The sequence below is a fragment of the Desmodus rotundus genome, chromosome 9, assembly GCF_022682495.2.
Source record: "Desmodus rotundus isolate HL8 chromosome 9, HLdesRot8A.1, whole genome shotgun sequence".
Lineage (NCBI taxonomy): Eukaryota > Metazoa > Chordata > Mammalia > Chiroptera > Phyllostomidae > Desmodus > Desmodus rotundus.
This window is the reverse complement of record NC_071395.1, coordinates 33096930-33110993: the sequence shown is the minus strand read 5'-3', so window position 1 is coordinate 33110993 and position 14064 is coordinate 33096930. Positions and strand designations below refer to the sequence as shown.

Sequence of the window (14064 nt, the reverse complement as noted above, 5' to 3'; positions counted from 1 at the left end):
AATGCAAATATGTTAATATTCTAATTATTCCAAAGTGACATTACTTTTTGTAAGTTTTCAAACTGGCATTTTGATTTATACGTAAGCTTTTGATGAGATAGTTAGAATGACTCAATGCCACTGAATCTGATTAACTCTCAGTAGACTATTGCTAACCTCACATTGCACTGACTTTAAAAAGTAAATACATCTTCTATAAATAGCAAATCATTTTAGCATGTACAAAATAATGTGTTTAATATCAGTGGTAGTTACAACTGAACATATGGAAAAAACTTTACTGTTAGGTTGAAATTGATCTACTTTTATGTAGTTTAGGCAATATGAATATATTTTTGAGACAATAGTGGAAATATACCATTAAAGGTAGCTCCATGGCAGTGGACAAAATACTACACAATAAACCCAAAGCACTAAATTCAAGTTTGATAACTTCAAGCTGAATACCAGGGGTTTTAACTATCACTTAACCCCTTTGGACTACAATTACTTTTTCTGTAAAAGGAGAGCATTAAATATGATGAAAATTAATATCCCAGTCAGCTCTGAAGTCCCATGTCTTATACAATGTGGAATATAATCCATCAGTGCAAGGAAGAAATAATAAAGGCCACACGGAGAAGAGCAGAGATTCGGCCATATCAGAATCCAGCTTAATTTTACATGAATGACCTAGTCAGTTAGTCAGCATCCACAGAATAGTTGTTTTTTAAAAAAATACATTCATACATCTACCCATCCAATCAGGATTATTATCCTCAAAAGTAAAATTTACAAAAATAGATAACAAAATATATAGATGCATGAAATTTTTCATCTTCTAGAAATTAAAAACAAATGATATGATGCAAACAAATATTAAGCAACTGTTATATGCTAGGTGCTATGCTAAACAATGAGCGTTATCCTCACTGCAGTGAAGTCAAATAAATTGGGATAATGATAGCTTGTCACAAGTAATTTGAAGAAAATAACCATTGTGCTATGAAAAATGAGTGATGTGGGGCTTCTAGTCATATTCTTATATTACATTTATATCTAAGAAATTGATTGAATAAGGTATTTCTTAATTTGATAAAGTATAACATCCTATGCTTTTTTGTTAATGAGAAGAAATAGCTAAATCATCTGGCCTATTAAGCTACCATTTAACATAACTATCTAGATTAATGTAAACATAGAACTTTAAATATTATCCATAAATTTCCTCACTTAAATAAACATTCATTGATTAGTTATCTTCTTTGGGCCAGAAGATGACTCTCAGAGGTCATTTAATTCAATTCTCTCAATAAATATATGTTTTAAAGATATACTAAGTAAAAATATATTTTAAGTTGATTACTTCTCCAAAAATACCCAGTTAGTGGTGAAACTAGGCAAGGAATCCAGGCCTTCTTGAAATAGAGTAAGTTTTTGTTTTTGATTGTGCAGTTTTTAAAACAATTAATGCTATTCAAAGAACGACCAACTAAAAAGCACTTGTACTTTGTGAGATTTCAAAAGACTCCCTGCAAAAACTGAGTTAATTAAAACTGTATGAACTTTGTCAAGATGCAGATATTCATGAGCAGAATCAGTTACATTTCTTGTGGGATTCTGGAAGTTTGTGATTTAAATCAGAAAGCAAAGCTGTGAAAGGAGACAGGTACAGTAATAAGTATATGTAAGTACATCCAAAAATTCTTTATTTTCACTGAATGTAAATAAGCTTATCTGTTAAAGAGTAAAGAGAAGAAATTTTTTTCCCATTTTCCTCATTTGAGAGGGTTGGAAAATAATGGCTTCTACTCTTCCAGTTAAATAGAGATTACAGGATAATCAATATGTCAATGCTGTTGGAATTTAATTAAGAAGAAATTGTGAGAAAGAGTAAGAAGACATTCTTGGCATGTAGTTTAATCATTGAGAAAGTTAAGAGATTAAAGTAGGGCTTTTAGAATAAATATCTGTGGGAGTTTGGGGAAAAAGCTAAGATCCAAGGAGTGAACAAGAACATTTGGATACTTGATAGTAATAAAAACCACTATAAAGGTCTAACAGAATAGGTTTTAATTTTTAAAAATTCCAATATGTTGAGATACATGAATAAACACACACGCACAATTTTCCTTTCCGGTCTTCCAATACACATCTGCATGTAAATGATCATGGACTAGCGATGGAGAGAGAGGATTGAGAGATGCTTGACAGGAGTAGCATACGAACTAGTTGTCCTTCTTACTTGAACTTACTATTAAGATATGAAAAATGAATAAGAAGAAATGATGGCTATTTTGTGCCTCTAAGTAGCCATATCTTTAGACTCCCCACCTTCATCTTTTTAGAACCCTAATTGCGACTGAAGGAAACTCACTCGAGTTTCCTGGCTAGAAGTGGGCGAGGATTAGCGAGGATTATGAGAGGATTCTAGAAGCAGCTGGTTCTCCAGTCCGCAGCTGCCCGTGCAACCTCATTCTCTGTTCTTCCCTAGCCCTTTCCATGGGCTTAATACTTATTCTTATGGAATTTCTGTGTAAGGTAAAAGACAGGGGGTCACATACGAAAGACCTTTAGTTACTAAATTGTACCTTTCTCCGGAAGCAAACAATGGAGGGTCCCTTCAAAGCGATTCTGCTACCTAATCCACTAGGTTTAGCCCTGGAGCTTCCTTCCCCGCTTTGCACCGGTTATTTGCTGCTTTTTTTAAAGGGTGAAGTGTTAAGCCCCGCCTACTGATGTGAGTTGCCAGTCACTCTGTCCCGCTGTGCGGCTGTGATTTGCGGGCCAGACGGAGTCATCAGGCGCCGCCCCGTTTCCCTTTGCCGCGCTAGCAGTCTCGGGTTTTACCCAAAGGTGGAGAGTGGGATTCGGGCCGGCGGCGCTTGGAGCAGGTGAAGAAGCATCTTCGTTCCGGCTGTCGCTGCTGTTCTTTCTCCAAACGTGGGTCTGAGTCAAGGAAGGACAAGCATTCTTCCTTTGCCGCTAGAGCTCCAGTGAACTGTTGCCCAGAACCTAGGCACTTCATACATTTCATCTCACCCATCATTCCGCTTTCACTGTGTAAATCACCTGCACATTTGTAACCCTGTGAATGTCCCTCATTAATGCTCAGAGAAGGGGTAGAAAGGGAATTTCAAGGGTTTGAAAGACAGGGCCTCCTCCGGTTGCGGGAGCTGTCTATGGTGCTGAAGCTTTCCAGGCGCTTTTTTCCACCAGCACACGGAGTTAGATTGCACATTTTCATTCCTGGCTTTCTCGTCCCCCCATGCTTTGGATAAGACTAATTTCAGGATCGTGAATATCTCTCCGTATCATGGCCCACGTGAGACACTTTCGGACACTAGTTTCGGGATTTTATATCTGGGAAGCAGCACTGTTACTCAGGTGAGTCCACTTGTATTTAACAGCTGGAGAACCCATTAAAGCCTGTGCACTACGTTGCAACCACTTGTTATTGAGGAGATCAAGAATGGAATTAGAAATTGACTTGCCGAAAGCATCCCTTGAACCGTATTGTATTCTGTGTAAAGGTATCTAGCAGTCTATCTGTTGAGTCCTCTAAAAACATGTAACTTTGCTCCATTTTCAGGAATTAATCATTTTAGTAACTGGTATCCTATATTAACAGCAGCTAAAATTACCCTGGAAAAGTTATTTCCAAAGTCAAGTTTTTCCTTCTCAAATTGCTATTAGAACTTCCCTTTTCTAAGTAAATTATAAGTTGTGGATAATACTCTCTTTTTGGGAGTTAAAATATTTAGTAATTAGAAATGGAACTATACTAACTTTTTAAAAGGCAAAAAAACTAGAACATAAATATTTACTAATCAGAAAAATTCTGAACGTTGTTGATATCTCCAGAGGTTGAGTTAAATGAATAAAAAGTTAAGATCTTACAGGTATTATTTTCTAATGAGTTTAGTTCAGGTAATACATGGAAGTAAAATCATAAATAAATCATTAGATATGTTATATGTCAAGAATGATCTTTTTGGGGAAAGCAATAAAAAATCTATAGAACAATAATATTGTTCTATGACATGTAATTTTCTTATCATGTCCAGTCATATTTGCTAGCCTAGTTTAAAAAATTAGTTTAAAGAGGAAAAGAGAGACTACATAAAAGATCAGATAATTTAACCACTATTCTTAATTAAACAATATGTAAGCAAGATACTGTTCATACAGTTTTTTGAATTATCAATATATATTTCATTTTACTATTATAATTTCCACATTATGGCTCACAAGCTTTTCAAGAGCATTGAAATAAAATAATTAAAGTAATTAAGTTGTGTATATACTATTTCTATTTGAAGTATGTAAATATTCTTTTGTGGGTTGCTAGATCAATTTTTCATCTTTGGGCACCTTAGAAAAAAAGAGTGTATTTCATAAAAATTACCTTACAGAAAGATATATTAGTTTGATATGCCTGTAAAAACAAGAACTACTTGCGAAGGTTATTATATTTCTGAAATTATTGACTTTTCCTTAAGGGGTTGAATCATTGTAAACCAGAATATTTTCAGTGACAATGTTCTAATAAGACTTAGAAAATTTTTTAACTTTACAATTGTCACAAATTTTATATGTAGTGATCAGAACAAAGATTGTAGAGCTTTTTTACATTTATGAAAATTTCATTGGAAGGACTTTATGTTGTAAGATAAATTAGTCATTTTATTGTAATTGTTTTTAGTATTTTAGATGATAGCATGCATGTTTATTTTTTCAAGAAATCATAATAACTTAGTTGATAGATATTCACATTTGGGAAGGTTAATGTCAATAACTAAACATGTTTTGGTCAATGTGGTCAGATTTGTATAAAGGCACTTTGCCACATTGTTATAACATATTCTTAGATATATAGTAATCTTCATCACTAGAGTCTTTGATATTTGTCTGGTTTTATTGAAATTCTCCTGTGAGTGCATTTCAAACTTACAATCATGGTTATAAACATTATCTTCATTAATATTAAATAATTTTAGCTAAAAATGTTTTTATGAATAATTCCAAAATATAATCCCTTGAAAAAGACTACCCACTATAGAAGTGTATGCGATACATGTATTCTTCATCAAGTTTTTCTTTCTTCTTTCACAAATTGAATAGAATTTTTCTTTACCTATCTTAGACTAGTCTCAGGTGAGAGTAGCTCATCACTCTATGATAAGCTTTAATCATATGAAAAAATTAAATATTTTATTTTCAGTGATGGCCCTTGAAAGAAAATTTTCTATAGTAAAGAAAGTGAAGCTCCCTCTACTGGAAATATTTTGTAAAATAAATGTCTTTATGGGAACTATTCTTTGTTCATTAAGTCTATTTGTGATGAATTGAGCAAAAAGGAAATATGTAAAGGAAAAAATAAAGTAAAAGAAGTATTTAGTATTATTTCATAAATATATCTTTTTAGTTTAAAAATATTCTTTCCAGGGCAATTTGGAGGCAAAAACATCTAGAAACCATCAATAGTTATAATTAAATAATTTATGAGTACAAGCTTTCTTAATAGGTTTTAAGAGAATTTTAAAATTTTTATGGAGATATAATATACACACAGAAAAGTGCATAAATAACAAGTTCCATTAGGTTCCACAAAGGTAAACCATCACGTAAAAACATCTCACAGAAACCCTCGCCCTGCCCCCTCCCACCATCGTACCATTTCCCAGGCATTACTTTGCCCAAAGATAATCACTAAGGATACTTTTGTAACAATAAATATGTTTTTCCTGCTTTTGAACTTTATGTAAATACTCATGTGAGTCTGCTTTGTTTTTCTAAACATTATGTTTATGTGATTTATCCACATTGTTGCATGTAGCAATATCTTATTTATTCTCATTGCTAAATGGTATTCCATTATATGAAGACATCACGATTTATCTATTGTTCTATTATGGAATATTTGAGAAGGTTTTGGTTTTGGCTAGTGCTGCAATGAACATCATTGAGCATGTCTTTTTGTGAATACATTCATGTTGAGGACTGTATGGGTTGGGCCCAAGTCTTTCTTGAGAACAGAAATGGTTGGATTAAGGGGTGGTTTGGTAGATGCTGCTTTGGTTTAGCTTTAGCAGATATTGCACGTTTTCCAAAGTAGTTGTAGCTATTTATACTCCAGCCAGCAATGTTTGGGAATTTCTGTTGCTATTACTACTACAAAATTTGATCAGTGCAATATTATCATAAACATTTCTCACATTTTATTAGACTATTATTATAAGCCCACAGGTGTTATTTTAGTTATTTTATCTTGGCATAATTTTTACTTTTTAGTAAATAAGTTTTATTAAGGCAAAAAATCAAACAAAAATATTTGCTACTATTATACAATTAGATGTATTCATTACCAGAATATGGCTGGTATAAGAAATGTAATTTTAAAAGAGGAATTATTAAAAAGGAGAGTTCTTTTAACAAAAACCACTTAGAAAATTGCATAAACATACATAAGAAATCTGAATTTCTTATTAGTGAAGTTTTTTAAAGTTTCACACTTTGTTCAGATTTTTTTCTTTTTCGAAGCAATTCTTCTATGGCTTTTGGGTTCTAGTTCTCATATTGATAAAATAAAGAACAAAACACCAGTGTTCAGCTTTCTTTGAAATGTAGATAAGTGATGATTATGAGGAGCTTGAGGGACAAATTCCAAAAGTAGGGGAACTGCCCCAAATTTTTTGTTTAAATTAACAATTTCATTTTTTGTCTTTACATTTTTATAACAACACAGGCTAGCTATATGAATAAATTATGGTATATTGTGTCAAAAGGTAATGTATGAATTTCAGACTTCATGATAATCACAAATAAAATGTTTTCTTGGTTTACTTCAGAGTCTAAGAAAAACATTTTGTCGTAGAATTTATTGTTTTTGCTTTAAGTATGTTTTGGGGGAACCTCCTTTTAATGTTGGTTCTATTTTCTCATGCAAGATAGTAAACAAAAATATACTTCAAGAAATAAACTTTTACTATTATAATGATTTCTTACATTCAGATACAGTAGCAGGATTCTGTACCATTTAAAAATATTATGGTATACATAATATATGTATATGTTTATATTTATATATGTATCAAATATATGTTTATGTATATATAATATATGTTTCTTCCTTTTGTGTCTCTAAATACTGATACATTTTCCCAAGTACAGAAGGATCATGGCCCAGTTTTCTAGTCAATGCCTCAAGCAGTTTGTGCTGAAGATTCACAAAGCAGCTTATAAAATATTTTTTCTTGTATACAGTTTTTCTCTCCCTTGACCACATGTACTGAGGCAACTCAATCAACAGATGTGTGCTTCATATGAAATGTTAAGCAATTCAGAAAAGATTTATTTACCAAATTCTGTGCACAAATATTTGTGCTGGGTACAATTTGGCTATGAATCATTGGGAAACTGCCACCTTTCCCGACATGAAACTTGGAGTCTAGTGGGGAAGAAAATACAAAGGGCCAAGTGACAAAAAAATCAAAACAAAACAAAACAAAACAAAACAAAACACAAAAAAACACTAGCAGCAATGTTTAGGGAATGTTAGATCAGGAAGCTGTCCAGAAGGTTTGGTACTTGTACTGATCTTCTAAGATGTTTGTTCCATGGGCAGAAGTAAGATATAAAGAAAATGTTCTATGCAAAAGAATGAGATAGGCCTATAGTATGCTTAGGAAATGGTCACGGTCAATTTCAGTTGAAGGAATTCCAATTGTTTAAAACCATATTCTAATGGTAATAACCATTGAACTGGCTACAATAATAAACCGGCAGAGATATGAAGGAGTTCTGCTTCCTTTCACAGTGGAATATGGGTAAAACTTACAAACAAATACTTTAATTATAACTAGGTAGTTATCATTATAGGAATGGTCCTGTAACTTGGCTCAAAATATTTCTATAAATTCCTCTCTTTCACAGGTAGAACTTATCTCAGAATTAGAATTAATCATAAGATAGTTAATAATAACTAGTAATAGTAAGAACTATGCAAACAAATAACAATGACAAAGCTACAAGAAAGAATAATCTGCTTATTTTAGAATTTGGAGATCATGTTTGAATTTTTCATCAAAAATTATTTATTTTATTATATTTAGTTTTTCTTTTCCTATTCCTTTAAGCTTTTTATATCTATCTTATTTTCTAACAATTTGCAAACAATTAAAATAGTTGGTAGATTACCCAAAGCTGGCCATTGTGACCTTTTAGAAGAATTATTGGATCAACTCATTTTTTATGGTTTTATTTTTATTTATTTTTCAATTAGAGTTTACATTAAATATTTTTTACTTTTTTAACAAAATATATTTTATTGATTATGCTGTTACAGTTGTCCCATTTTTTCCTCTCCTTTATTCCCCTCCACCCTGCACCCCCCTCCCACCTGTATTCCCCCCACCTTAGTTCATGTCCATGGGTCATAGATATAAGTTCTCTGGCTTCTCCATTTCCCATACTGTTCTTAAACTCCCCCTGTCTATTTTGTACCTACCATTTATGCTTCTTATTCCCTGTACCTTTTTCCTCATTCCTCTCCCTCTCCCTCCCTGCTGATAACTCTTCATGTGATCTCCATTTCTGTGATTCTGATCCTGTTCTAGTTGTTTGCTTAGTTCGTTTTTTTGTTTGTTTTGTTTTGTTTTTTAGGTTTGGTTGTTGATAGTTGTGAGTTTGTTATCATTTTACCATTCATAGTTTTGATCTTCTTCTTTTTCTTAGATAAGTCCCTTTAACCTTTCATATAATAAGGGCTTGGTGGTGTTGAACTCCTTTAACTTGACCTTATCTGGGAAGCACTTTACCTACCCTTCCATTCTAAGTGATAGCTTTGCTGGATAGAGTGATATTGGATGTAGGTCCTTGCCTTTCATGACTTGGAGTACTTTTTTTCAGCCCCTTCTTGCCTGCAAGGTTTCTTTTGAGAAATCATCTGACAGTCTTATGGGCACTCCTTTGTAGATAACTGTCTTCCTTTACTCTTGCTGCTTTTAAGATCCTGCCCTTATCTTTAATTTCAGGTAATGTAATTACGATGTGCCTTGGTGTGTGCTTCCTTGGGACTCTCTGGGCTTCCTGGATTTCCTGGAAGTCTATTTCCTTTACCAGATTGGGGAAGTTCTCCTTCATTATTTGTTCAAATAAGTTTTCAATTTCTTGGTCTTCCTCTTCTCTTTCTGGCACCCCTATGATCCAGATGTTGGAACGCTTAAAGTTGTCCCAGAGGTTCCTAAGCCTCTCTTCGTTTTTTTGAATTCTTGTTTTTTTATTTTGTTCTGGTTGAATGTTTACTTCTTCCTTCTGCTCCAAATCATTGATTTGAGTCCTGGTTTCCTTCCCTTCACTGTTGGTTCTCTGTACATTTTCCTCTATTTCACTTAACATAGCCTTCATTTCTTCCTCTATTTTGTGACCATACTCAATCATTTCTGTGAGCATCCTGATTACCAGTGTTTTGAACTGTGCATCTGATAGGTTGGCTATCTCCTCATCACTTAGTTCTATTTTTGGAGCTTTGATCTGTTCTTTCATTTGGGCCATTTTTTTTGTCTTGGTGCACCTGTTACACAGTAAGGAATGGAGTCTTAAGTATACACCAGGGTGGGGCAACCTACATCACTGTATTGTAGCACTGTATGTGGGGCATGGGTCTGAAAGAGAGCAATGCCACTTGCTTGGCTCTTGGCTTTTAGTCACTTCTCCAGCTACCCACAAGCAAATTGGCCCCTTCTGGTGCTGATTCCCAGGTGGGTGGGCTTGTGTACATTCTAGAACTCTGTGGGTCCCTCCAACGAACTCTCCTGTGAGGCTGGGAGTTTCTTCCACCACCACAACCCCCACAGGCTTTTTTGGCGGGGGGGAGGCTTAAGGAACAGAATTTTATTTTTCAGCTCCAGAACCTGGGAAGTCCAAGATCAAGGTGTCAGCTGACTTGCCTTCTGGTGAGGGTGTTCTTCCTGACTCCTTTTATATGACAGGTTGCACCTTCAGGCCTTCATTTAACCACCTCCTAAATGCACTCACAATGAAAGGTTAGAGCTTCAATATACGAATTTGGGGGAACACATTCAGTCTATAACAAACATCTTTCCACTGAAGAAACAGTCCAGAGCTCCGCTGACACCATTGCATGCCCTGCATTAGAGTTCTAACAGGATTGTGGCAGCCAGTCATCCTTTATTACCATTAACTAATGTCAGTTTTTGCTCATGTGCTAAAAACATGTCTGTGTCTACATGAAGTGTAATCTCCCCTGAACTCTGATCTCCTCTTCATCATACCTATTCTCTGTGTGATTGTATCTCTAATCCCCTTCATTTCAGTATTTTTTACTAAAAAATAGTTGTATTTATATTCCACAAATTGCTCAAATACTGATTTCCTTAACAAATTTCTGCAGGATGTTTTTAAACAAATTCTTCACTTAGTGTCTTAGTGACTATGATTTACAGAATTTCAGGGAAATAATTTTGTGTGTTTTCATAGCTGAATTTGTATTAAAGGGATCACATGTTAATTGCACATGTACTGCCTTTTTCATTTCTTTTCTATTTTTAAAATTTTTTAAATTATTTTATTGTTGCTCCATTACAGTTGTCTGCATTTACCCTCCACCACTTCCCCCCACCCCAGCCAATCCCACCTCCCTCCCTTGCTTTCACCCCTCCCCTTTGGTTTTATCCACGTGTCCTTTATAGTTGTTACTGAAAACCCTTCCCCCCATTATCCCTTCCCACCTCCCCTCTGGTTACTGTCAGATTGTTCTTAATTTCAATGTCTTTGGTTATATTTTGCTTGCTTTTTTCCTTTGTTGATTATGTTCCAGTTAAAGGTGAGATCATATGGTATTTGTCCCTCACCACCTGGCTTATTTCACTTAGCATAATGCTCTCCAGTTCCTTCCATGTTGTTGCAAAGGGTAGGAGCTCCTTCTTTCTCTCTGTTGTGTAGTATTGCATTGTGTAAATGTATCATAGTTTTTTGATCCACTCATCTACTGATGGGCACTTAGGTTGCTTCCAGTACTTGGCTATTGTAGATTGTGCTGCTATGAACATTGGGGTGCATAGGTTCTTTTGGACTGGTGTTTCAGGGTTCTTAGGGTATAATCCCAGCAGCAGAATTGCTGGGTCAAAGGGCAGTTCCATTTTTAGTTTTCTGAGGAAATTCCATACTGTTTTCCACAGTGGCCTCATCAGTCTGCATTCCCACCAACAATGTACTAGGGTTCCCTTTTCTCTGCATCCTCTCCAACATTTGTTTGTGGATTTGTTTATGTTGGCCACTCTGACCGGTGTGAGATGGTACCTTATTGTGGTTTTAATTTGCATCTCTCTGATGGCTAGTGATGCTGAGCATCTTTTCATATGTCTCTGGGCCCTCTGTATGTCTTCCTTGGAGAAGTGTCTGTTCAAGTCCTTTGCCCATTTTTTAATTGGGTTGTTTGTCTTCCTGGAGTGGAGTCATGTGAGTTCTTTATATATTTTGGAGATCAGGCCCTTGTCTGAGGTATCATTGGCAAATATGTTTCCCCATACTGTTGGTTTTCTCTTCATTTTAATGCTCTTCTTTAGCCATGCAGAAGCTTTTTAATTTGATGAGGTCCCATTTGTTTATTCTTTCCTTTATGTCCCTTGCTTTAAGGGACATATCAGTGAAGATATTGCTGTGTGGAATGTCTGAGATTTTCCTGCCAATGTTTTCCTCTAGGGCTTTTATGGTGTCACGACTTATATTTAAGTATTTTATCCACCTTGAATTTATTTTTGTGTATGATGTAAGTTGATGGTTGAGTTTCACTTTTTTGCATGTAGCTGTCCAAATCTCCCAACAGCATTTGTTGAAGAGGCTATTTTTACTCCATTTTATGCTTCTTCCCCCTTTGTGAAATATGACTTGACCATAGAGACTTGGTTTTATTTCTGGGCTCTCTGTTCTATTCCATTGATCTGTGTGTCTGTTCTTATGCCAGTACCAAACTGTTTTGATTACAGTTTCCTTATAATACAGTTGGATATTAGGTATTGTGATCCCTCCTACTTTGTTCTTCTTTCTCAAAATTGCTGCAGCTATTCGGGGTCATTTATGGTTCCATATAAATTTCTGAAATGTTTGTTCTATATCTGTGAAATATGTCATTGGTACTTTAATAGGGATTGAATTGAATCTATAAATTGCTTTGAGTAGTATGGACATTTTGATGATATTAATTCTTCCAATCCATGAGCATGGTATATGCTTCCATTTGTTTGTGTCTTCCTTAATTTCTTTCTTCAGTGTTGTGTAGTTTTCTGAGTACAGGTCTTTCACCTCTTTAGTTAGGTTTATTCCTAGGGATTTTATTTTTCTTGTTGCTATATCAAATGGGATTGTTTTCCATATTTCTGTTTGTTATTTCATTGTTGATGTATAAAAATGCCTTTGATTTCTGAGTATTGACTTTGTATCATGCTGTTTTGACAAATTCACTTATTAGGTTGAGTCTTTTTGGTGGAGTCTATAGGATTTTCTATGTACACTATCATGTCATCTGCAAACAATGACAGTTTTGTTTCCTCCTTTCCAATTTGGATGCCTTTTATTTCTTTGTCTTGTCTGATTGCTGTGGCTAGGACTTCCAATACTATGTTGAATAAGAATGGTGAAAGTGGGCACCCTTGTCTTTTTCCTGATCTTAGTGGGAAAGGTCTAAGATTTTGCCCATTGAATATTATGTTGGCTCTAGGTCTCTCATATATGGCCTTTATTATGTTGAGGAATGCTCCCTCTATTCCCACTTTGCTGAGTGTTTTTTATCATAAATGGGTGCTGTACCTTATCAAATGCTTTTTCCACATCTATTGATATGATCATGTAATTTTTGTCTTTTGTTTTGTTTATGTGATGTATTATGTTTATTGATTTGTGCATATTGTACCATCCTTGCATCCCTGGGATGAATCCCACTTGGTCATGGTGTATGATCTTTTTAACGTATTGGTGGATGTGGGTTGGTAGTATTTTGTTGAGAATTTTAGCGTCTATGCTCATCAGCGATATTGGCCTGAAGTTTTCTTTCTTTGTTATGTCTTTATCTGGTTTTGGGATTAGGATGATTCCAGCTTCATAAAAAGAGTTTAGGAGTCTTCCATCTTCTTGGAGTTTTTGGAATAGTCTGTGAAGGATAGGGGTTAGCTCATTCTTAAATGCTTTGGAAAATTCTCCTGTGAAACCATCTGGTCCAGGGCTGTTGTGTGTTGGGAGTTTTTTGATGACTGCTTCAATTTCACCTGCTGTTATTTGTCTGTTCAGGTTTTCTGCTTCTTCTTCATTCAGTTTTGGAAGATTATATTTTTCTAGAAATTTGTCCATTTTACCTAGGCTTTCACATTTCTTGGCATATAGTTCTTCATAGTAATTTCTTACAATCCTTTGTATTTCTGTGGTATCAGTTGTAATCTCTCCTCTTTCACTTCTGATTGTGTTAGTTGGGTCCTCTCTCTTTTTTTCTTGATGAGTCTGCTTAAAGTCTTGTCAATTTTATTTATCTTTTCAAAGAACCAGCTCCTGGATTTATTGATCCTTAGAATTGTGCTTTTAGTTTCTATGTTATTTAATTCTGCTCTGATCTTGGTTATTTCCTTCCTTCTGCTTGCTCTGGGCTGTCTTTGTCGTTGTTCCTCGAGTTCTTGTAGGTGTAGGGTTAGGTTGTTTATTTGAAATGTTTGTATCTTGTTTGGGTAGGCCTGTATCGCTATGAACTTCCCTCTCAGGATTGCCCTCGCTGTGTCCCATAAGTTTTAGATTGTTGTGAGTTCATTTTGATTTGTTTCCAGAAACTTTTTGATTTCTTCCGTAATCTCATTCTTGACCCATTATTCATTGTTAATAGCATGCTATTCAATCTCCATGAGTTTGAGTGCTTTGGATTTTTTTCCTTGAGTTTGGTTTCCAGTTTCAGTCCCTTGTGGTCAGAGAAAATGCTTGATATGATTTCAATTTTCTTGAATTTGTTGAGGCTTGCTTTGCATCCTATCATGTGGTCTATCTTTGAAAATGTTCCATGTTCACTTGAAAAGAATGTGTATTTTG

At 34.8% G+C, this 14064-nt stretch overlaps 1 protein-coding gene across 2 annotated transcripts in view; it reads left to right on the top strand.

The window, feature by feature from the left end:
- Positions 1-2769: 2769 nt before the first annotated feature.
- Positions 2770-14064, top strand: part of GLRA3 (glycine receptor alpha 3) — a 125273-nt gene continuing 113978 nt past the window's right edge. The window contains exons 1-2 of one of the 2 annotated variants that reach the window (XM_024569040.3): positions 2770-3101; positions 3135-3366. In XM_024569040.3, the coding sequence (XP_024424808.1) occupies positions 3296-3366 (71 nt within the window). In that variant the 5' untranslated portion in view covers positions 2770-3101; positions 3135-3295. Of the gene's footprint in view, positions 3102-3134; positions 3367-14064 lie in introns of those variants that run through there. The other variant, XM_024569041.3, reaches the window with a different exon arrangement.